The sequence below is a fragment of the Suncus etruscus genome, chromosome 1 (genome assembly GCF_024139225.1).
Source record: "Suncus etruscus isolate mSunEtr1 chromosome 1, mSunEtr1.pri.cur, whole genome shotgun sequence".
Classification (NCBI taxonomy): Eukaryota; Metazoa; Chordata; class Mammalia; order Eulipotyphla; family Soricidae; genus Suncus; species Suncus etruscus.
In genome coordinates, this window is record NC_064848.1 from 175,651,707 (window position 1) to 175,674,071 (window position 22,365).

General features: G+C 42.8%; 1 protein-coding gene across 5 annotated transcripts; it reads left to right on the forward strand.

Moving 5' to 3' along the window:
- Positions 1-628: 628 nt before the first annotated feature.
- VEZF1 (vascular endothelial zinc finger 1) lies at positions 629-20,466 on the forward strand. 5 transcript variants are annotated; one of them, XM_049771785.1, is made up of 6 exons: positions 629-770; positions 6,109-6,803; positions 7,528-7,591; positions 9,077-9,278; positions 11,420-11,554; positions 17,779-20,466. In XM_049771785.1, exons 1-6 carry the CDS (start codon positions 738-740, stop codon positions 18,204-18,206), a joined length of 1,557 nt encoding a protein of 518 aa, XP_049627742.1. In that variant the 5' UTR covers positions 629-737; the 3' UTR covers positions 18,207-20,466. The 5 variants fall into 5 exon arrangements, with proteins under 5 accessions (XP_049627742.1, XP_049627748.1, XP_049627757.1 ...); XM_049771791.1 differs by having other exon boundaries at positions 630-770; positions 11,423-11,554; XM_049771800.1 differs by having other exon boundaries at positions 630-770; positions 9,095-9,278.
- The last annotated feature ends 1,899 nt before the right edge of the window (positions 20,467-22,365 follow it).

The window sequence follows — 22,365 nt, forward strand, 5'->3', positions numbered from 1 at the left end:
AGGGCCAGCCGGGGCAGCGCGGGCGCGGCGTGGGCGCGAGGTGCGGCGCCTCAGGGCTTCCCCGGCCGCGAGGCGAGGGCGGCGAGGGCGGCGGCGGCGGCGGCGGCGGCGGGGCTGTCAGAGCTTCCGTTCGGGGCGCGCGGGGCCGCAGTGAACGCGGGCGGCCCCTTCGCTTCGCGGCCGGGCGCTCAGAGCTCGGCGGGCGTCGTCCACGTTCCCCGCCGCCGGGGAGCGGAGCGGAGCGGAGCGGAGCGGATCGGAGGCTGGCTGGCTGGAGCGAGCGGGCGGGCGGGCGGGCGGGCGGGCGAGCCAGGCGGGCAGGCGGCAGGCAGGCCGCGGACCGCAGCACCAGCGCCCCGCGGGGGGGGACGCCGCGCCCCATCCCCGCCCCGGCCCCACCCCGCGCCCCCGCGCGCGCGCCCACCCCCCGGCGGCGGCCCGGGGCCGCGCGGGGAGGCGGCGTGGCGGCGCGGGGGCGGGCGCGGGGGCGCGCGCGGGGCCGCGGGGGCGCGGGGCGCGGCGGGCGGCGGCTCGGGGCTCCCCCCCGCCCGCGCTCGCCGCCGCGGTGGTGCGTCCCGAGGTTACCGGAAGTGGCCGCGCTCGGCGCTGCCATGTTGAGGAGCCGCCGCTGCCGCCGCTGCCGCCGCCGCCGCCGCCGCCGCTTTGTTGTCGCCTGGTCGCGCTGAGGCGGCGCCCGGCGAGCGGGGGGAGGCGGCGCCAGGGGGTCGCCCGCCGCCATGGAGGCCAACTGGACCGCGTTCCTCTTCCAGGTACTCGCGGCCCGGGGGGGACCCGCGCGGGGGGGCCGGGGCCGGGGCGCGAGGGGGGCCGGGCCGGGGCCGCCGGCGGGCGGACGAGCGGGCGGGCGGACGGGCGGACGGCGCTGCTCCTCCCCTCCCCGCGCCCGCCGCCCGCCGACACCCTTTGTTTTGCCCCGGGCCCGGGCGCCGCCGCCGGGGTGCAGAGCGCGCGGCCTCGCGGGGCTCCCGGGCGGCGCGCAGGCCTCGGGGTGCACCCGGCCCCCCCACTCCGAGTGCACACACACGCACGCACACACACACACACACACACGCGCGCGCACACGCACACACACCCTTCGCGCCCGCCCCGGAGGGGAAGCCGGGGAGGAAGAGGCCCGAGGCTGTCAGCGCCCGCGCGGCCGAGCGGGGCCCGGAGACAGGACAGGAGAGAGCAGAAAGGAGAAAGGAGAGAGGAGAGAGGAGAGAGGAGAAAGGAGGGCGCTCGCGGGGCCCCGATCGAGCGATCGATCGCTCCCGGGAAGGCCCATCGGGGTCCCCCGCGCACCCCGCGCTCTCTTTTTGTGTGTGTTTCTGTGTGCGTACGTGTGTGTGTCGACTTTGTGACACCCCCACCCCACCCGCGCGGGGATCCCCGACACTCCCCCCGACCCTTCCCACCCGACGTTGTATTCTCCTCGCTCCAGCTCCCCCCCCCAACCCCGATTTTGACCCCCGTCGTGGCGGGGATTTGGGGGGGCTGCTGCGCGTCCCCCTCCCCGAAAACTTTGCACGGATTCTCCGGGGAATATTTTTTGCTTTTGCTTCCCGCGCGGGCCCCCCAGTTCTCTCTCCCCCCCACCCCGCCGGGGGATCCCCTCCTGCCGGGCTGCACCCGCACCGCACCCCGCCCCGCATCGCACCTCGCCCTGGCCCAGCCCTGCCCCGCTCGCACCTCGGCCGTTTCCTCCGAGCCCGTGCGGAAAGCGGGGAGCAGGACGGGAGAGCGAGCGCAAACAAAGTCCACTCGCTCACAGAGCCCCCCCCCACTCGAGCCACCCCGCGGGGGTGTCGGGCTTCACTTTCTCCCAAAGCTCGCAAGAAACTTGCTCGGGCCGCCGGCAGCCTCTCCTGCGCACCCCCTTTTTGGGGGGGGGGAGTGTGTTGCGTGTGGGGGGCGATAGGAGGCGGCCGCTTTGCGCGTCCTCGGCCGCTGCACCCTGTTTTTCCTGCAGGGTTCCGATTTGCAGACGGGGCACTTAGTGGGCACAAGGGATGAGCTCAGGAGGAAACTTAGGGGCGGGCGAGCAGGCGGTAGGGGGGGACCTTAGGACGCTCGTCGCTTGCAAGTGGGTTCTTCCCGCCTCGCCGAGTGTTTTCTTTTTTTTTTTCTTTTTTTCTTTTTTTTTTTTCTTCTTCCTTCGTCGAAGAACTAACTTCTCGAAATCTAGCCGCATAGCTGGGGCGCTTGAGAGCTTTTGAGAACCAACCAGGAATGAATGCGGAATTTTAAAAAGCAAAAAAACCCCAAAACCTTCCCAAACCGCTGGACTCATCCCAGTGGAGATAATAGGGGGGAACTGGAGAATGCAAACACTTCCTATTGTGCCCTATTGAGCTAGTAGTGTATTTGCTGTTCAGACTGTGCGAGTAATCTGGTTTTGAAGCGGTGCTTGGAATCTATGTATTTTGGAGCTGCTTAAAATTGAAGAGAGTAAAATCTAGGGAAAACTCGCCTCCCTCCTCCACCTTTCCTTGTTTTGACAGTACCGTTTTATTAAGCGTTGATGAGCATCATAACATGATAAGCCAGTTTTAGAATTCGTTGGGAAAGAAATGATGCATGACTAGCTGACATCCAGGTTAGTGTCAAGGTGGCAAATCCTCCTCTAGTTGAGTTTTCGAATGTTCCTTTTAAATTCTGAGGTGAATGGACCGCCGAGGTGATTTTTTTTTAAACATGATTTAGATTTACCTAAACCTGCTGTCTTTAAACTTAGTGGAAATTGAGGGGGAAGGAAGTTCTTTAAAGAAAAAAACCCATAGCTAACTTTTGTAAAACGGCTTGAACAATATTTTGGAATACTCTGATACTCTTTTCCTGGATAAAATAAATGCCAAACATATACAGATAAATTGTTTATTAGATTTTATATTACTAATTTTTTGAGCTGTTAAAATTTTTTCACCTGATGGAATAAAATGTAAAAGCTAATTTTGATCTTGGCAGTGTATGCTGTGAAAATTATTGGAAAGCTTATGATTTAGAGCCAAGGATAACTGAATGGGTAATGAGAATATTTCACACTTTTCTATGGAAAGGCCTGAATAGCCTTAATCAGTTCCAGTTTTAAGTAATTTTCACTGGGGAAATGAAGAATTAAACTCTTGTTTGTTTCTTGGAACAGCCTATTGAATTTATGTTTTAAAACAACTTAATACTTGCTTACTTTCCAGCTAACCTGGTACAAAGTGAAAGCCATGGCAGTTAAAATATTTGATGGATGATTCTCCCTAACAGGACATTCAAGATATGACTCACTGATGCTAATTTGTTTCAGTACAAAATCTTTTACCCTCTGGCACTGGAGATTTCATGGTGCCATATCCTACCACCCTGGGTGATGAAATAACATTTCTGTTTCGTTTTTGCCGGCCTCAGATAAAAGGGAAAAGTTTAGGGCTGAAAAGGGGGCTCTCGCCAGGTGAAAGAACTGGAAGATGAATTTTAAAACTTGTGTTTGGTGATGCTAGTCAAATGAAAGTCTTTTCAGAAGTTTTAGCCTTTTTTTTTTTTTTTTTTTTTTTTAAATCACTTAGCTGAAGGCAGGCTGAACAAGTTGGGAACCCAGATCCTTCTTAGAAGGCTTCCTATTGAAGTGTGGGGATCCTGGGAATCCTTAGAGAGTGATTCTCCGTCGTGGTCTACAGCATTTTACCCAAGAAGCAGGGACCCGGTGTGACCCTCTTGTGAGAGTGAGCTTCAGCAGTGCTGTTAAAAATACTTTATGTTGCCACAGACTTCTGAATTGGTAAAATGGCAGTAAGTGCTTTTAGTACTCCATCCATCTAATGGTTGTTGAGAATTGAAAAATGCCTCTAAATGCTATAAGTCTGAACTTTGTCCAGAAGATTTGCATTCTCTATTATCTGATCTGTTAGCCTTTGAAATTGTATATCTTGAGCTGTCTTCAGCTATTAACTGTTTGTCAACTGTATGGAAACTTGGGCATGCTATAGCCATGTTGGACAGGGGGTAGATCAGAGTCCAATTTATGCAAAGTTTCTACTAATCTCACTAGAACAGTTTGTAGGAGCCCTGTAAATGAATCAAAAGTAGACTGTTATTCAAAATTAGTGCTAAGTCGGGCCCAGAGAGATAGCACGGTGGTGTTTGCCTTCCAAGCAGCCGATCTAGGACCTAATGTGGTTGGTTCGAATCCGGTGTCCCATATGGTCCCCCGTGACTGCCAGGAGCTATTTCTGAGCAGACAGCCAGGAGTAACCCCTGAGCACCACTGGGTGTGGCCCAAAAACCAAAAAAAAAAAAAAAAAAAATTAGTGCTAAGTCTAGAACAGGGGTCTCAAACTCAATTTACCTGGGGGCCACAGGAGGCAAAGTAAGTTAGGGTGAGGCAGGGCCGCATAAGGGATTTCGCTTACCGAATATTCACAATAAAAAATCGCATTAGTAAGAAAAAAAATCGCAAAAAAATGCATTAAACATTTGCATACCCTGAACAGAACTGCTCGGGGTATGCGAATGTTTAATGCGATTTTTATTGCAATTATTCGGTAAGCAAATACTGCAATATTTGAAGGCCGGCTGTGGGTCACAAAATGTTGTACAGAGGGCCGCGAATGGCCCACGGGCCACTAGTTTGAGACCCCTGGTCTAGAAAGATACTCATAAGTAATCATACAATTTCTGTGTTTGCCTCTAGTATTAAATTGAAACTGGTAGCTTGGTCACCACACCTTTTAATTATTTTGTAGGAGACTGTTGAACTACCATTAAATAAGCAAGGTGCAATGCGCAGTAGATTTTTTTTAATCAGAGAAACTGAGTATATGTGTCTGTTTTTTTCTCCTTGATTATCAGACTCACGATTATAGTTTCAGAGAGGAAAGAAAATGTCTATAATGTCTCAAATGAAGAGGTGTGTCCCTCATAGAACATTGTATGGATAAAATATTTGGAGCTATTACCTTTCTGTACATGCATCCTTGGAGGATCACAAAACTCAAGATAGGAGCTTAAGCTCACTCTTGAGTTTCCAAAAGACAACATATTAGGAAGAACTATTTCAGGAATTTTGTCTCTCATTTTCTAAATGTTTATCAGTATGGAGGTACGGAGAATTTGGAAAGAATCAATCAAGAGACAAACTACTCATAAATACCAAGAATGTGATCTATAATGAAAGTTTGATTTCAGTGCAGCTAAAGAAAATTTCCAGAAAGTTCATACTATACCTCCTTCTTTGAAGAGAACCACCTTTTAAAAAATACAGCAGATACCTAAAACTTTGATGAAACGTACCATAGCTGGAAGGAGATGAAGATGAAAGGAATTTAAGTTTTAGTTTCTTTACTCTTATTAGTCTGTCTTTTGAGAGTTTACAGTTTGAATAGCCATGTTACAAAAAGATGCAGACATCTAAGATAGGATTAAATGAACTGAGATACAACTGATGGGTGTTTTGCTATGAGCTAGCTACCTTCACAGTTGCCTTCTTGGTTGATAAGTAGCAGGTTTCATTTCAGCCAAATCATTGTTATGTGAAAACTTTGAAAGTAAACTTAGCAGCTACCATATGCACCAGAGAACTAGATTTATTATCACTTACTACAGTCTTCTTCATCAGTGACTTTAAGAGTATTCTGGTGGAAAGGGAGAGAGGGTGTCTTATCCTAGTAGGTAATAGACAAGATAATGTTATTAATGTTTGTGTGTGTGAATGAGTGACTCTGTGTGTGTGTGTGTGTGTGGTTTGTGTGTTGCTGCCCTAAGATCCTGTTAAATACTTAAGTCTGGAATATTACTGTTTCTGCACTGACAAACTAATGTGAGTTAATTTTTTTCAGCTAGTTTATATATTCCTTCTATACCAGAGTTGTGTGTAGTTTAGTCAGCTGTTTGACTGCAAGATCACGATCAGCAACTTAGTTGCAGAAGTTTTCTGTCTGCACAGTGATTTTAAATGTTTTGTGTTGGGAACTCTGAGAACTAGTGGTTGCTGGATCTCTGCTGCAGTGGGTAGCAGGCTCTTTGATTGTTTCTTCTAAGGTCTCTATTGTCTGGAGTGTGTTGAATTTTGAAGGTCATTGTGAGAGGCTGAATTTCTGAAGTGTAAATGTTTGGTTTTAGGCCCATGAAGCCTCCCATCATCAACAGCAGGCAGCACAGAACAGCTTGCTGCCCCTCCTGAGCTCTGCTGTGGAGCCCCCTGATCAGAAACCGTTGCTTCCAATACCAATAACTCAGAAACCTCAGGCTGCTCCAGAAACATTAAAGGATGCCATTGGGATTAAAAAAGAAAAACCCAAAACTTCATTTGTGTGCACTTATTGCAGTAAAGCTTTCAGGGACAGCTATCACTTGAGGCGCCACGAGTCCTGCCACACAGGGATCAAGTTGGTGTCCCGGTCAAAGAAAACCCCCACAACAGTGGTTCCCCTCATCTCCACCATTGGTGGGGACAGCAGCCGAACTTCGTTGGTCTCAACCATTGCAGGCATCTTGTCAACAGTCACTACATCTTCCTCGGGCACCAACCCTAGTAGTAGTGCCAGCACCACAGCTATGCCCGTGACCCAGTCTGTCAAGAAGCCCAGTAAGCCTGTCAAGAAGAACCATGCTTGTGAGATGTGTGGGAAGGCCTTCCGAGATGTGTACCACCTCAATCGGCACAAGCTTTCTCATTCGGACGAAAAGCCCTTCGAGTGTCATATTTGTAATCAGCGCTTCAAGAGAAAGGACCGGATGACTTACCATGTGAGGTCTCATGAAGGAGGCATCACCAAACCCTATACTTGCAGTGTTTGTGGGAAAGGCTTCTCGAGGTACTGCATTTTGCTTTGCTTTTTTTCATTGTGGTATCAGTGAACTTCAGTGTTGCATTTGTGATCTAGGTTTATGTGAGGATTGAGGCTGGCTTTAGTTATTAAAGAAGGTTGGTTCTAGATAATGCAATATACGTCCAAGTCTGATTCTCGTTAGGTTCGGTTGAGAAGTGGTGACATAGTGATTGTTTCATACAAGAAGAGCCTTGGTGGACTTAGGTCTTCATTTGGCCCAGTGATACCACTGTATAGCCACCAGCTTTCTTTTGGGGGTGGGGGTGGGGGGGTGTAATTAGGCCGTGCAAATCAAAGAACCATGTCCTAGAAGTCAGGATGACTTTGGATACTCTTAATAATAACTCTTAGAGAACGTTTTCTATTTGTCCATGGTTACTAACATTTTACTAACTTTTTTTAGAGGCTTTTAAAGTTAACATAGCAATATCCATTTCTGTTAAGTGTTAGCACTAAAATTCTATATTTTGTAACTATAAAGAATCAAGACCTATTATGATTTGATGTTGAGTAGGAGAGAAAACTAACAGGTTTAAAAAAAGACTTTTAAATGGTAAGAGAGGTAAGGAGGCTTGCACTGGAGGGAGGGGATGGTCTCTGCTAGTTTTTAAAATGCTCCTCACCCAAATCTACCCAGCATATTAACATCATGGTAAACAGCATTTCTGTGTGTGTGTTCCATTACTTCTGTTGAAACTCTCTTTCACAGGCCTGACCACTTAAGCTGTCACGTAAAACATGTCCATTCAACAGAAAGACCCTTCAAATGCCAAGTAAGAGTTAAAAGTGACTTATCTTCAATGTAGCGCTTAGTGCACATTATCCAGAATGTTCTGAGCCAGTCATCTCTCACTGTTCTTGAATAGTCTAAAAAAAATCCCTGACTTGAGTAAATGTGATTCATTTGAATTCTGGGTTGTTTTTGTTTGTTTTGGAGCCATACATAGTGGTACTCAGGGTTTACTCTTAGTTCTGCACTATGGATTAATTCCTGGTGGGATTTGGGTGTCCATTTGTGGCGCCAGGAAACTAAGTTAGCCATATGCAAGGCAAGTGTCCTCCCTGATGTATTATGGCTCTGGACCCTGAATTCTAGTTTTAATAAACATAAATTTTGAGGCCAGAGTTATAGTATGCAGTTAGGGTGCTTACCATGCATGCAGTTGACCCACGTTTGATTCCTGGCACCATATATCCCTATGTAGCTTTGCCATGAATGATCCCTGATCACCATTGTTCGTCCTGGGTCAGCTGCAAGCAAGGCAAACGCTCTACCGCTGTGCTCTCTCTCCGGCCTCCACTTTTGTGGATTTTTATCTACTTATTGCCAAATAAGAAGATTTACTGATTTATTTGGAAATCTATTCATATTAATTATGGGGGCCGAGGGTATTATGGTAATAAAAAGGATCTGAAGAGCTTGCTGAATCATGGTGACCGGGGACTAGTTCAGAGGGCTGTGTTGCATGCTTTACATGTAGGAGGCCCAGTTCTAATCCCCAGCACTACTTGGTTCCCTTGAGCACTATGCTGGGAGTAGTCCAAGAACTGCCATGTGGGGCACAAAAAAAAATTATTTTTCTACGTCAAGTGATTATTTTAGGCATCAGTAATTTTAATTTGTTGTTAGAAGTCTTTCTCTGTTCCTTTCAATTACATTTTTAATGGCTGTTTTTGTTAATTAAATAATTTGAATTGTAAGAAAAATCTAGTTAGAAGAAGAAAACTAATCTTATTGAGTACTTGCTGTTTGCAAGACTAGGCTGTTTCTTAATCCATTAGTAATTTTGTGCAGTAGATAACTTGCTTAATGTTGTTACTACTGTTTAGAATTAATGGATTAAAATCTTCATGTAATAGACTTTAAAGCATCTTTCACTACTTTGGCTTGATATTTTTATTTGCCTCAAAATATGAGTGTCTCAGTTTTATCATATCTTATTTATTTTGGTTTGGTTGTGTGCCATACCTGGCATTGTTCAGGGGTTGCTCCTGGCTCTGCACTCAGGCATTACCCCTGGCAGTACTTGGGGGACCTTCGGATGCTAAGGATCAAACTAGGGTTGGCCACAAGGCAAGTGCCTACATGCTGTAAATCTCTCCAACTCACCATGTCCTTTTTTTTAATTTATGAATCTGGGAAACAGATGCAATTAAATTCAACTAATTTAGTTTGCTTGATGACATGGGTAGTTTAATGCCTAGAATATAACATACTTTAAAATGAGTAGAACAGGATAGTCTATATTTAAAAAAAGTTTTCCTCCCTCATGCAGACGTGCACTGCTGCCTTTGCCACCAAAGACAGACTACGGACACACATGGTTCGCCACGAAGGCAAAGTATCATGTAACATCTGTGGGAAGCTCCTGAGCGCAGCCTACATCACCAGCCACTTAAAGACACATGGGCAGAGCCAAAGTATCAACTGTAATACATGCAAACAAGGCATTAGTAAAAGTAGGTATCTTCATACCATTTGTTTTGCATTCATATTACTGAAACCTAAATGTTTTTGTATTGTATCAAAGGTTTTTCTTTGCACTGAGGACTATATTAATATTCATCCTGTATGTTTCTTCTTGTCATTCGAATGTACAAAAAGTCTTCGCAAGAGAGCACATTATTAGTATTGAAAATGTATATACTTCACATGTATGTACAGAAATAGCACTGATTTAAAAAAAGAGAGAAATAGCACTGATAATATACTATTTTGCTTTAAATTCTCTGCTTCTCTTCTAATAATGCTGTTGTAAGATAAAAAACTTCACAGATATTTTTCAATGTGTCTCTACTTTAGGGTTTAGTGATGTTAAATTTTAGTATGTTAGAACTGGGACAACAGAGATCACACTAAGAAGTTGTATCTTACGCCAGCCAGTTTTAATGGTTTCTGTTTAATGCAAGGAAAATTCTCAAGTATCATTGTCTTCTAACTCCTGATCATATTGGTATGTTATCAGTAAACTTAGAGCTGAAAGCAGTGTTAGCAATTTGCTTTTTTAAAACCAAATATGTAGAGAAGTGGAATGTCCATTTGAAGATTTTTTGTTGTTGTTGCATTATTTTTGTTTTTTGTTTTTGGGCTACACCCAGTGACATTCAGGGGTCACTCCTGGCTCTGCCCTCAGAAATTACTTCTGGCAGGCTCAGAGGACTATATGGGATGCTGGGGATTGAATTTAGGTTGGCTATATGCAAGGCAAATGCCCTACCCACTTTACTATCACACAGGCCCCTATTCAAAGATTTAAGTGTTTTGGTTACCTTAAAGTTAGAGTTAAATATTGTTTGTTCTATGAAGTTGTAGATAATTAGTATTTATTTGCATCTATCCAGGATTTTTCTTTTTTCTTTTTCTTTTTTTTTGGCCCACACCTGGCCTTGCTCTGGGGTTACTCCTGGCTTTATTCTAGGAATTACTTCCTGTGGTACTCAGGATCATATAGGATGCCGGAGATTGAACCTGAGTTGGAAGCGTGCAAGGCAAGCACTCTACCCTATATACTCTCTTCAGCCCATATTCTGGATTTTTCTTTAACAATTCCTTAATGATTTGAGAAAAATGTTTCCTAATTCTGTATTCTATTGTCATTTGTACTTTTCTTCAGAGAACAAAAAACACAAAATAGATGGCTGGGGTTGGGAGTTCCCTTGCATGTGTGAAACCCTGGGTTTAGTCCCACGGCAGGCACAGACACACACAGACACAGACACACACAGACACAGACACACACAGACACAGACACACACACACTTTTAATTGCATCCAATTTTTGTTGTTATTTGTTTTGGGGTCATACCCAATGAAGCTCGGAGATACTCCTGGTTTTATACTCAGGAGTCACTTTCAGCAGTTCTTAAGGGACATTGGGGATTGAACCCAGGTTGGATGGTACAAGACAAGTGCTTTACCGTCTGTACTATGAGGGCATATAAAAACAGTCCTCATCTGGTTTTTGTTTATTAAATACATTTTTTAAAGTCTAGCATGTCATACTTGGTTAATTTCATGAAAATTTACCTTTATGGGGCCTGGAGCGATGATAGCACAGTGGTTAGGGTGTTTGTCTTGCACCTGGCTGACCTGAGTTCCATCCCCAGCATCCCATGTGGTGCGCCTAAGCCTGCCAGAGTAATTTCTTTTCTTTTTTTTTGTTTTTATTTTTTTTGGGCCACACCCAGCAGTGCTCAGGGGTTACTCCTGGTATCTGCTCAGAAATAGCTCCTGGCAGACACGGGGGACCATATGGGACGCCGGGATTTGGCTGCTTGCAAGGCAAACGCCGCTGTGCTATTTCTCCCGCCCCACAGAAGTAATTTCTGAGCACACAGAGCCAGGAGTAACCCCTGAGCACTGCTGTGACCCCCCCTCCAAAAATATTTACCTTTACTGTATATCAGATATACATGTGCCTTGCACGGGGCTGACCCAATATGGACCTGGGTTCGATTCCCAGCATCCCATGTGGTCCCCCAGTCCTGCCAGTACTAACTTCTGAGCGCTGCCAGGTGTGGTCCAAAAATCAAAAAGAAAAAAAGAAAAAGTAGCTATACTTTTCTAAGGTAACTATAGTCTTTCTGGTTTACCTTTGGAGTAGCATGCATGAGTGAAGAGACCAGCAACCAGAAGCAGCAGCAGCAACAGCAACAACAGCATGTGACGAGCTGGCCAGGGAAGCAGGTGGAGACACTGAGACTGTGGGAAGAAGCAGTCAAAGCAAGAAAGAAAGGTAAGATGAGGCTTCTAGTACTTAAAAGTATAGCTAAACAGCCAGAGAAATAGCTAGAGGTCCAAAAGACATCTCTGGCTAGAGCTTTTCATTTGGAAGGCCCAAGTTCTTTTTTTTTTTTTTGGAAGGCCCAAGTTCTATCTCCAGCACATCATGGTTTTTTAAGCACCAAGCTGAAAGTGGTTTCTGAGCGCCACTGGTTCTGGTCCAACACCAAAATCAAAAAAGCAAAACTGGAGGCCAGAGTGATAGCACAGTGGGTTGGGCTTTGCCTTGCATGCATTCAGTCCAAGTTCAATCCCCAGCATCTCATATGGTTTTACTGCTGAGCTTGCCAGGAGTAATTTCTGAGTCAAAGCCAGGAGTAACCCCTGAGCATCAGTTGGGTGTGGCCCTAAAGCAAAAAGCAAAATCTCCCAAAAAATATAGCTAGAGAAGTATTTATGGTTATTATTCATTAAAAATTTGTATAATAGTGATTGTTTATTAGTCATTAATGATTAAAGCTACAATTTAGAGAATCTAATTTTATGGAATCATGGAAAAAACATATGTTGGAAATGGATGGCGAATTTAAGTTACTACAGCATTTCCAAGGTTCAGATAAGTTTGTTTGTGGAAGGATGGGATGTTCTTGCCCAACAGGACTACTGTCTGGCATTGCTAGAATTTAGCAAGCAGGGGTCTGTCAGACCTGTGCCAGTGCTCAGAGGCTACCAGAGTAACATTTGTCAAAGAAGACTCAAATTCAAGGCCTCAGTGTCTGAGGTATTCATTTCAGCCTTTGAGCTGTCTCTTTGGCTCAGTTTTTTTGTTTGTTGTATATTGTTTTAAAGCCAGAAAGTACAAGTTCTTTATTTGTGGTCATGGTGTTTTTGTTTTTTTCAAATCCCTCCTCTCATAGGTAAAAAGCAAGTACTCTACTGTTGAGCTACCTCCCAACCCTTTCCAATGTTCTTCCTTTCTTTTTACTTTACGACCACACTTTGTGGTGCTCAGAGACTACTCCAGATGAGTTGTTCAGAAGACCAGATGGTATTGGGAGTTGAACTCAGATTTGCAAATGCAAAGCACATGCTCAGTCCTTTGAACCATTTTCCTTGTCCTTCAGTATTATTTCTTTTAATTTTTGGTAAAAATTTTGGAACGAGGGGCCAAAGAGGTAGTATGTGGTAAACATGAGTTCGATGTCTGGCATCCCGTATGGTCTCCAAGCACTGCCAGAAGTGATTCCTTAGTGCAGAGCAGGAGTAACTCCTGAGCACCACTGGGTACAGCTCCAAAATAACAACAACAAAAAATAGACCCCCAAATTTTGAACCAAATATTCATTTTCTTTGTGTGCTCAGAATTGGGAGGTTTTTTAATTTTGTTTCTCACTTTTTGGGCCACATCCTGCAGTGCTCAGAACTTCTGACTCTATACCCAGGGATCAGTCCTGGTGGTGCTCAGGGAACTAACTGTATGGGGTTCCGGGGAATTAATTCAGGTCGGCCACTTGCAAAGCAAGCCTCCCTACCCTTTATATCACTCAGGCCCAAAATTTTATTTTTATGTCAACTTCTATGCATTATGGACTTTTTTTCTTAAATTGCCCCATTCTAGAGATGAATGAACTCTTTCTTGTGTGTATATAGCCCATTTTCTTTTGTGTCTTTTTCTGCATTAGTTTTTATTACATTTCAGACTATATTAGTTCATATTTAATATCTTTGGTAGATTCTTTAGAAACTGTGACTTTAGGGGAAACAGTGTGTAATGGAACGTCTTTGAATAATGTCATTACATTGCATGCAGGTTCATGCAACTTGAAGGAGAAAAACAATCCTGATTGATATTGGCCAAACTTTTTAGTTGTTCTTAAGGTTTACTCCTGGCTCTGTGCTCTGGGATTATTTCTGGCAGAAACCATATGGAGAACCATATAGGGTGCTGCAGATAGAACATGGGTCAGTCATGTGAAAGGCAAACACCCTATCTGCTGTATTATCTCTCTGGCCCCTTGCCAGATGTTTTTTAAATGACATTTGAGAACCTGCTGTGTTAATGCTGACATCATTTCTCTTGATTTCACCTTTAACTAGTCAATGGGACTAATTAGTAATAATTGTATATACATATACATACATTCATATATATACATACATACATGCACATACTTCAGGTCTTAATGATTTTATGGTACATTTTCGAAAATTAAGACTGGTTGGAGTTAAATAATACAGCAGGCAGGGCGTTTGCCTTTTACATGCCAATCTAGGTTTAATCCCTGGCATCCATATTGTCTCTGAGCACTACCAGAAGTGATCTCTGAGTGCAGAACCAAGAATAAGCCCTGTGTACCGCCAAGTGCAGCCCAAAAACTAAATATGTTTTGCTTCGCGGCCAGAGCCATAGTACAGTAGGTAGGTCACTTGCACTCCATACAGATTCAATCCCTACTACCACATATTACCCCCTGAGTCAGCTAGGAAGATCCCTGAACATAGAACCAGGAGTAGTAAGTCCTGAGCACTGCTAGGTAATGGCCCCAAACAAAACAACAAATAGAATAGTTTTTTTTTTTACTCTAATATAGGCTCAGTTTTCAGCGTAATTTTTCTCACCTTGCTAGTTGTAGCTTTGTATTTGGATATTGTGAAACTATTAAAAAAATAAATCTTTTTGGTGAAAAGTGGGAGGTTTGGGACCATACTTGGTTGAGCACTACAGGAACCACGGTTCCTGGTTCTGTGCTTATCAAACCCATGGTGATACTCTGGGGACCACAGATGATTCCAGTTATCTAATCAGTTGCCTGTATGCAAGGCAAATGCTTTGCCTTTTGGACTATCTCTCAATCCCTTTCAAAAAATAATTATTTCGGGCCTGGAGAGGACCCAGAGAGATAGCACAGTGGCGTTTGCCTTGCAAGCAGCCAATCCAGGACCAAAGGTGGTTGGTTCGAATCCGGGTGTCCCATATGGTCCCCCGTGCCTGCCAGGAGCTATTTCTGAGCAGACAGCCAGGAGTAACCCCTGAGCACCGCCGGGTGTGGCCCAAAAACCAAAAAAAAAAAAAATTAATAATAATAATAATTTCATGGGGCTAGATAGTACTTCAGGTAGGGCATTTGTTCTGCACATGGCCAAGATTCAATCCCAACACCCTATATGATCACCTGAGCATGTCTAGGAGTGATCCCTGAGCATAGAACCAGGAATAAACCCTGAATATAACCAAACCCCCCCACCAGAATAACAATTTTATAAGTGTATTATTACTACAGGACAGATTTTTGAAATTCCTCTTTTCTCCCCACCCAGCCATATCTTACTGTTTCCATTTAAATTTATAAGGAATCTGGGGGTGGAGAGATAGTATAGCAAGTAAGATACTTGTTTCGCAAACGGCTGACCTGGCTTTAATCCCTGGCACCCCATATGGTCTAGCTTGCCTGAAGTGACTCCTGAGCACAGAGCCAGGAATAAGCCCTGAGCACAACTGGTGCACTCCACAAAGGGGAGAGGGGGAGAAGAAACTATTGCTCATGTGTGTTGGTAGGGATTGAACTCAGGACCTCACTCACATACGCAAGGCAAGTACTCTACTACTAAGGTGCATCCCTGACCTGCATTCTTTTTCATATATGTTCTGGCAGTGGAGGAAAAAATTGCAGCAGTCTCTATAGTTTTTTCATCCTTTTTCAAGTACAACTTATTTCTATTTTCCAAATGAAGATATTTCTTTTTATTTTTGGGCCATACAAAGCAATACTTAGAAGTTAGTCTTGGCTCTGTAATCAGGGATAACTTGTAGTAGTGCATGGGGTGCGGGCAATCAAACCTGGGTGCTACATGCAAGGCATGGTGTACTATCATTCTGGCCCCTGTAATCATTTTAATTAAAGTATCTTATGGTATGAAGAATAGTGAATTGAGACGTATGAGAGCAGGAAATAGTGTAACATCTATCTGCTATCATAATTGGCTGATGAGCTGAAACTATATTTATATATATTATAGAGGATGTTTCATTTATTTAGTTTGATTTTGGAGTCATGATGATTCTAAAGGCTTATTCCTTGCTCTCTCTATTCAAGGATCACTCTGGGTGGGGCTTGAGGTATTACATGCAGTGCAGGGATGGAGATTGGTCCCAGTTCTGCTGCATGCAAGCACCCTCTGGCCCAGGATGTCTTATTTAAGGAAGTAGTGAAAGTGTTTAAATTAAAGTAAAAGGACAATACTAGAAAATAAAATGTAGGGGCTATCTCTTGTAGAGAGACAAGTACAGGACTTGTTAGGAGTGCTCGCTGGGCCACTGCTTGGAAATGCAAAAGTAATAGTTTTTCCTCTCCTATTCTTTCTTTCTGTACTCTTCTATTGGATATTGTATTTCAGTTTGCTTGCTCAATAAGACTCAATTGTTAAGTTAATTTTCAAACTTCCATGAAAGAAATGCTATTATTATCATTAATTGTATGTCTTTCTCTGAAACTTAGTATAGTTGTTAATGTCACATTTTAGGGGAGATGAGACTCCTTATCTGAAAACTTAAAATAATAAGCAGCATCTTTTTAAAATACTAAATAAGCAAGGGGCTAGAGAGATAGTACAGTGGCCACTTCACTTGGAATTGATCAGTTTAGTTCATGGTCCCCTGAGCACTGCCAAGTGTGACCCAAATAAATAAAGCTTACTATTACTGTATTTCCTGAGAAGCCTTTTTGTTGTTTTATTGGTTAGTAAAACTCATTAGATTGCTATAGATGGTTTTGTCCTTCATCGAGGTTTGGAAATCCTTTGTATGGAATAAACTAACATATAGTGAAGCAAGACTACTGCTTATTTACTGAAGGGTCTACCTGATATGATTTGACCCATGTGTGACATGTTTCCATCTTAAGTCTCAGTTACTTTTTTCCATTTTAACAGCTAAGTCATTGCCTATCCTCTTATCTTCTTACTGTTGACATACCAGTTGGCAATACTGAATTTTGTTGATGGGTCTCACTTTTGAGAAAATTTTCTTTTAAGATCACTTGAGAGCCAGAGATAGCACCAGTGAGATAGGATTCTTGCCTTGTATGCAACCAACTCGGGTACCCTTGGTACTACATATGGTTTCCTGAGCCCTGCCATAAGTGGTCCTGAGCCAGGGGTGAGCCTAAAACAACAAACAAAAACACCAGTTGAGGATTTTCAGAATAACCAGGTTTAAGTAGCTACCCCAACTCACTGCAGTTACCTGTATTGTCTGTATTACATTAGTGGCCTGTGGAGAATTTGCAGTTAAAGAAAGATTCTAAAGGAAAACTAAACATTGGTTACATCAGCATTATAATTTGAAGGAATGGAATTGGGAATAAGCAAATAAACCTAAGGTATTCACTTCTCCTGTACCTTTTCTTTTTTCCTCCCTTCTCTCTTCCCCTTTTTTCCCTCTTCCCACTTCACTCCTTTCTTCCTTTTCCCTCTCCTCTTTTGTTTATTGTGCCAGGGATGAAACCCAGAGCTTCACATGCAAGGCATCCCTGGCTCTATTTTTCCTTTCTTGATATGTTAAGAAACAGATAATTTACAGTTTTTAAACTACAATTTTGAATACTGGGGAGTGGGGGAAGATATTAAAATAGCTGGTTTATCACCCTACTTAAGTTTTTGAAAGTCTTAATAATATGGTTTTTCACTTCAGGAAAAAAGAGAACTCTAAAGAGTTCAGAGAATTAAGAATGCACATTTCTCTGCTAGTTACAGTATGATTTATGAGTTTTTTTCTGATGATCTGTTATTATATAACCATCGGCCCAGCTCTTTATAAACAAACTCTTTTCACCTGGCCTGCCTGTGGTTGGCTCTTCCCAGGAAAGTCTTTAGAACTCAGAGGAACCGAATGAAGTGGTAGTGAGAATACTTAGCCCTGCTTGATATCTCTGCCCCCCAGAGTGCCTTGCAGAAATTAACTGATCTTCCCAGCATCACTGTGAGGTAGGTAAGTAAACCTAAACCTGAAACCAAAAGTGACCAGGCTAAACAAATTACCCAAGTCCTGTGGGAGGTATAGCTTCAGGAAAGAATTTTGTACCCCCAGTCATGTGCTCAGAAGGATCTTCCCTTCCTGTTGACCACTTGGAAAAAACTAATTTAATTGGTTAAATGTCTTTTTAAAATTAAGTTGATTCAGAACATTAAGTTTTTTCACTGTCTTGGAACTCTAAAGATCCTTTTATCTTCTTTTTTTAGAAGCTGCTTCTCTGTGTCAAACCTCCACGGCCTCTACGACACCTGTGACTCTTACTACTCCATTCAATATAACATCCTCTGTGTCATCTGGGACTATGTCAAACCCAGTCACAGTGGCAGCTGCAATGAGCATGAGAAGTCCAGTAAATGTTTCAAGTGCAGTTAATATAACCAGCCCAATGAACATAGGGCACCCTGTAACTATAACCAGTCCATTATCCATGACCTCTCCTTTAACACTTACCACCCCAGTCAACCTCCCTACCCCTGTTACTGCCCCAGTAAACATAGCACATCCTGTCACAATCACATCTCCAATGAACCTGCCCACTCCTATGACATTAGCTGCCCCTCTCAATATAGCAATGAGACCTGTAGAAAGCATGCCTTTCTTACCCCAGGCTTTACCTACATCACCACCTTGGTAAACAGTATTATAAAAATATGGGTTAAAGTAAATATTTACTTACCAGCAACTTACATTTAGTTTATTAAAGCAAAAAGTAAACCATGAATTTGGGAGATTTTTATTACATTAGTTTATAGTGTAGCAGCATTTTCTCCAATTTGGCCGGGATGATTCAAAATAGGGTGTATATGTAATTTATCACTGGACCACTTTAGTTTAATCATAAATCCTTTTTAGCTGACAGCATTGCTTACACAGGATAGTTGGATAAAATGTCAGAATTAAAACCAATCATAAAAAGCAAGACCCACTTCAAAAAAAAAAAAAAAGCATTACTGTTTCTAATCCCAGGAATCATTCTAAACACTAGCAGAATTCTCCCTATATAAGTTGGATTGCTGATTTTAACCTGAAGCTCTAGATCCATGGATTAAAAGCTAGTTGTAGAATTGTCTGCTTATTGTTTTTGAGTATATGCATTGTCATTATAAAATGCATTTCAGAGAATATGCATTTTACCTTTGGGAATATGTTAATTTCAGGCAGCATTCCCTATGGGAAAGGTGATACCAGCTCTGATATGCAAAGCATATGATAATTTATCATTCTAACTTCGACATATAATAGGGATTGTGACCTGATATTTGGAGATGTAAATATTGCTCAGCGTATTAATCCTGATGGAATATAGCATTGTAGTTGACTTTTCTAAAAAAAAAATTTAAAAAAATACAAAATGAGTTTTGGTAAGAAAGGACCGCAACTGACAGAAGAGAAGTCAAGAATGCGGACGGCAAACTCCTAACAGGGGAGGCTAATGGACTCCTATTCAGGAGCCAAGAAAATCTTTGGAACAGTTTAAATATATTGCTTTAAATTGGAAGATGCTGGAGGCATTGGGATGTGATATGCCCTTCTCCCAATCAGAGCCTGTTGATATTACAACAGGCACAGATGTGTTAGTTGCTCACTAGAGTTTATGTCTTATATTAAATTGTATACAGTTTTTATTCTAACCACTAACTAGGTAGTATACCCCTTCAGAACAAGCAGAGTGTACCTTTTTAATTTTCTCTTCCATTTCTTAATCAAGTGTTGTGCAGATTTGTTCATCTTTGTAAATATGGCCATCACTTTTTTCTTTCTTTGAGAGAACACTTGTATCAGCTTTGTGGTGTTTTTTAGGGAGACAACTGTTCCTGCTCCCTATAGAAACCCAGCAATGATTGTGCACGTTAAGACATGTGCTTTTATTTCTTAGCAGGATATTTTATCTCTGTACATAAAGTAGAAACCAAAAGCTAGGGAAACAGATACTCTTTATACCATCATGCCACACATTAATGTTTTTAAAGCATTGTTTGCTTTTTAATGTTACTAAAACCAAGACTCTGTGATTTTTTTTTTAAGTTGCAATATGTTGTGGATTTCTTTTTTTTAATCTTGCAGTTCAGAGAAATGGAAATTTGTTGTGTTAATCTTGCAGAATGTTTGCAGGACTGACTATCAAACTGGATGACTTCCGTTTATACCCCACTGTGTCAGTTCAAGCATCAAAATACCTTGCATCTGAGGCAGACTTCCTACATCAGGGACAGGTATCTGTGTGTCATTATACAAAACAGTTCTAGGGGGTTAAACTACATAGTAAAAAATAAAATAAATAGTACTTAGTGTAAAATAATTTTATAAATGATCTTTTGTACTTTAGGACATTAAATTGTACAACTTTTGTATATATAAAAGCTTAGGATCTTTCTGTTTAGCAGGAAGGCAACACATTCCTACACTTTTAATGTATATGTTTGTTATAATGTCCATGTAAACATGCCCTATGTTTGTGCCTTTTAATTAGTTTGTCTCAATAAACAAATGTAGAGAAAATATGTAGCTATGACTTTGTTACAACTGTTCTTATCCACAGTACAAGATGGTTTGTTTCAATATGTAGAACATTATGTGTGGACTACTGGAAGAATGCATGTAGGGAAGGCCCATGCATGGCCCTATTGAGGCCTGCATCGGGCAAGCAGTGACCACATTTGGAGAAGCTCATGTTTCTTTACAGGCAGTCCAGCTTCTGGCTGTGGCTCTGCCTGCTGGGATATGTCATCTCTCTTTCCCTGGCTGGCAATCATTATCTTCCATGGTTCAGACAGCCCTGGCTTCCTCCGCAGTGGCTCAAAGAGCAGTCAATCCTTAGTTGAATTGGGGGTAAACTATACGTACCCCCAAGCTAGTATGTGGTCATCAGAACCCTGAAAGTATTAGTTCTTTTTTTTTTTTTTTAAAGAAAGTGATATATAGTAGAAATGATTGTTTTATCAACTCATTGTATAATAAACAGGAGTGAGACTTCATTGTATGACTTCAGTTAAAATAATATTTTATATGCATTCTTTATTCACCTAAGAAGCTTATCTGCAATAATAAAGCCACGTCGTGTCTTTGGGGAGGGAGAGAATTAGCAGAATGGGGGTGGCAGGGTGCCACTGAAGGGGGGGGGGTTAAGTAGGTTACCTGGTGAAACTGTCCTGTATCTTGGAACTGGAATTGAATTTTGATGAACTGATTCAACTAAGTGTTGAAGGCACGACGGCCACCACTACGAAAAAGCAGAGTATGTTTTCCCCTTCTGGTTGTAACCAAGTTGAGAGCTTCCCCTTTATCAGATTGGCAGCTAAACAGTTGTATTAGATAATCCTTAAATCTGACATCCAGCCTGTTATGCTGTAGGGCTCACTGCTTGGCCTGCATTTGCCTTTTATTGTATATCCATTTTCCCTCCTAAGGTATGCTCCTAAATGAAGGTTTCTATGTAAGCAGATGATGATTTTTCCTGTCAATACCAGCACTGTATTACTAACATGCAAAATACTGCAGATTTATTTTGACAAATTAAAGTTAACCAGTCACAAATGTTATTGATGGATTGCTTACTACCGCAAAAGATTCACCAATTCATTGTGATAGAGAAAAATTTTTAAATGTTGTTTTTGTATATGTATACAGTTCAATATCAGACTGGAGAGAGAGAGACAGACGACTGCCAGGCTGACTGATACTGAGGGAATGGAGGGTGGAAATGCAGGAGGGGATGAACCCCTACTAGTCATCTTGAATGTAACCCAGGAAGCCAGACTTTGGGAACAGTTGCCAAAGACTTAAGCCCTGTCTTTTTTTTTTTTTTTCTCTTTGTTTTATGGGGTGTTAGGAATTGGATCTGGGTCTACTGGGCTCAAAGGGAATGCCCTTCCTGCTATACTTTCACTCTGGTTCTGATCCCCTGCTTTAAGTAAAAGGAAAGATGAATTTAGAATTTCTTCTCATGCTCCTCCTAAATTGGGGTTTAGTTTCTTGAAATTAATTTTAAGCTGGTCCCTTACCTGTTTTTGTTCAGTTAGATTTTTTTATCCCCTGTCTCCTTAGTACCAACTGTATTTTAGGTACTCTTAGGCACTGCTAGACATGAGAAGGCAATTAAGATGGTGACTACCTCCAAGGAGGCATTAGAAGAGAGAAAACAAGGGCCCGGAGAGATAGCACAGCGGCGTTTGCCTTGCAAGCAGCCGATTCAGGACCAAAGGTGGTTGGTTCGAATCCCGGTGTCCCATATGGTCCCCCCGTGCCTGCCAGGAGCTATTTCTGAGCAGATAGCCAGGAGTAACCCCTGAGCACCGCCGGGTGTGGCCCAAAAACCAAAAAAAAAAAAAAAAGAAGAGAGAATACAAGTACCTAAGTGGCAGTGTCACCATTATGGCAAGATGAATCTGACAATGAAAATATTTTGAATGTCTCTGTTTTATATAGAATTGAGATTTTCCAAACTTCCCCAACTATTCATTCTGGGAAAAACAGGAAAAGTGTTTCTTGTGGTGGTGTTTTTGTCTGGAAAGTAGGAATATTAGTTACTAATTTTCCTAATTCTGGTTTTTTGGGTTTCTCTGCCCTTGTCAAAAAACCCTGCAGTTTGTTTTCTCCCTAAGGGTTCAGCATATAAAAGTATAGTGGAGGAATTCCCTATAGTATCCTCAAGGATCCATGAATTAAGTCTAGTGTGTTTACAGAAGTTGAGTTCCCAGCATGCATCCACCTTTAAATATTTCTTTAAAGGAGGCATAAAATAGGAGCATAGGATTACCTTTTGGATGCCTTCCTGCTGCCCACCCTGCAAGAAG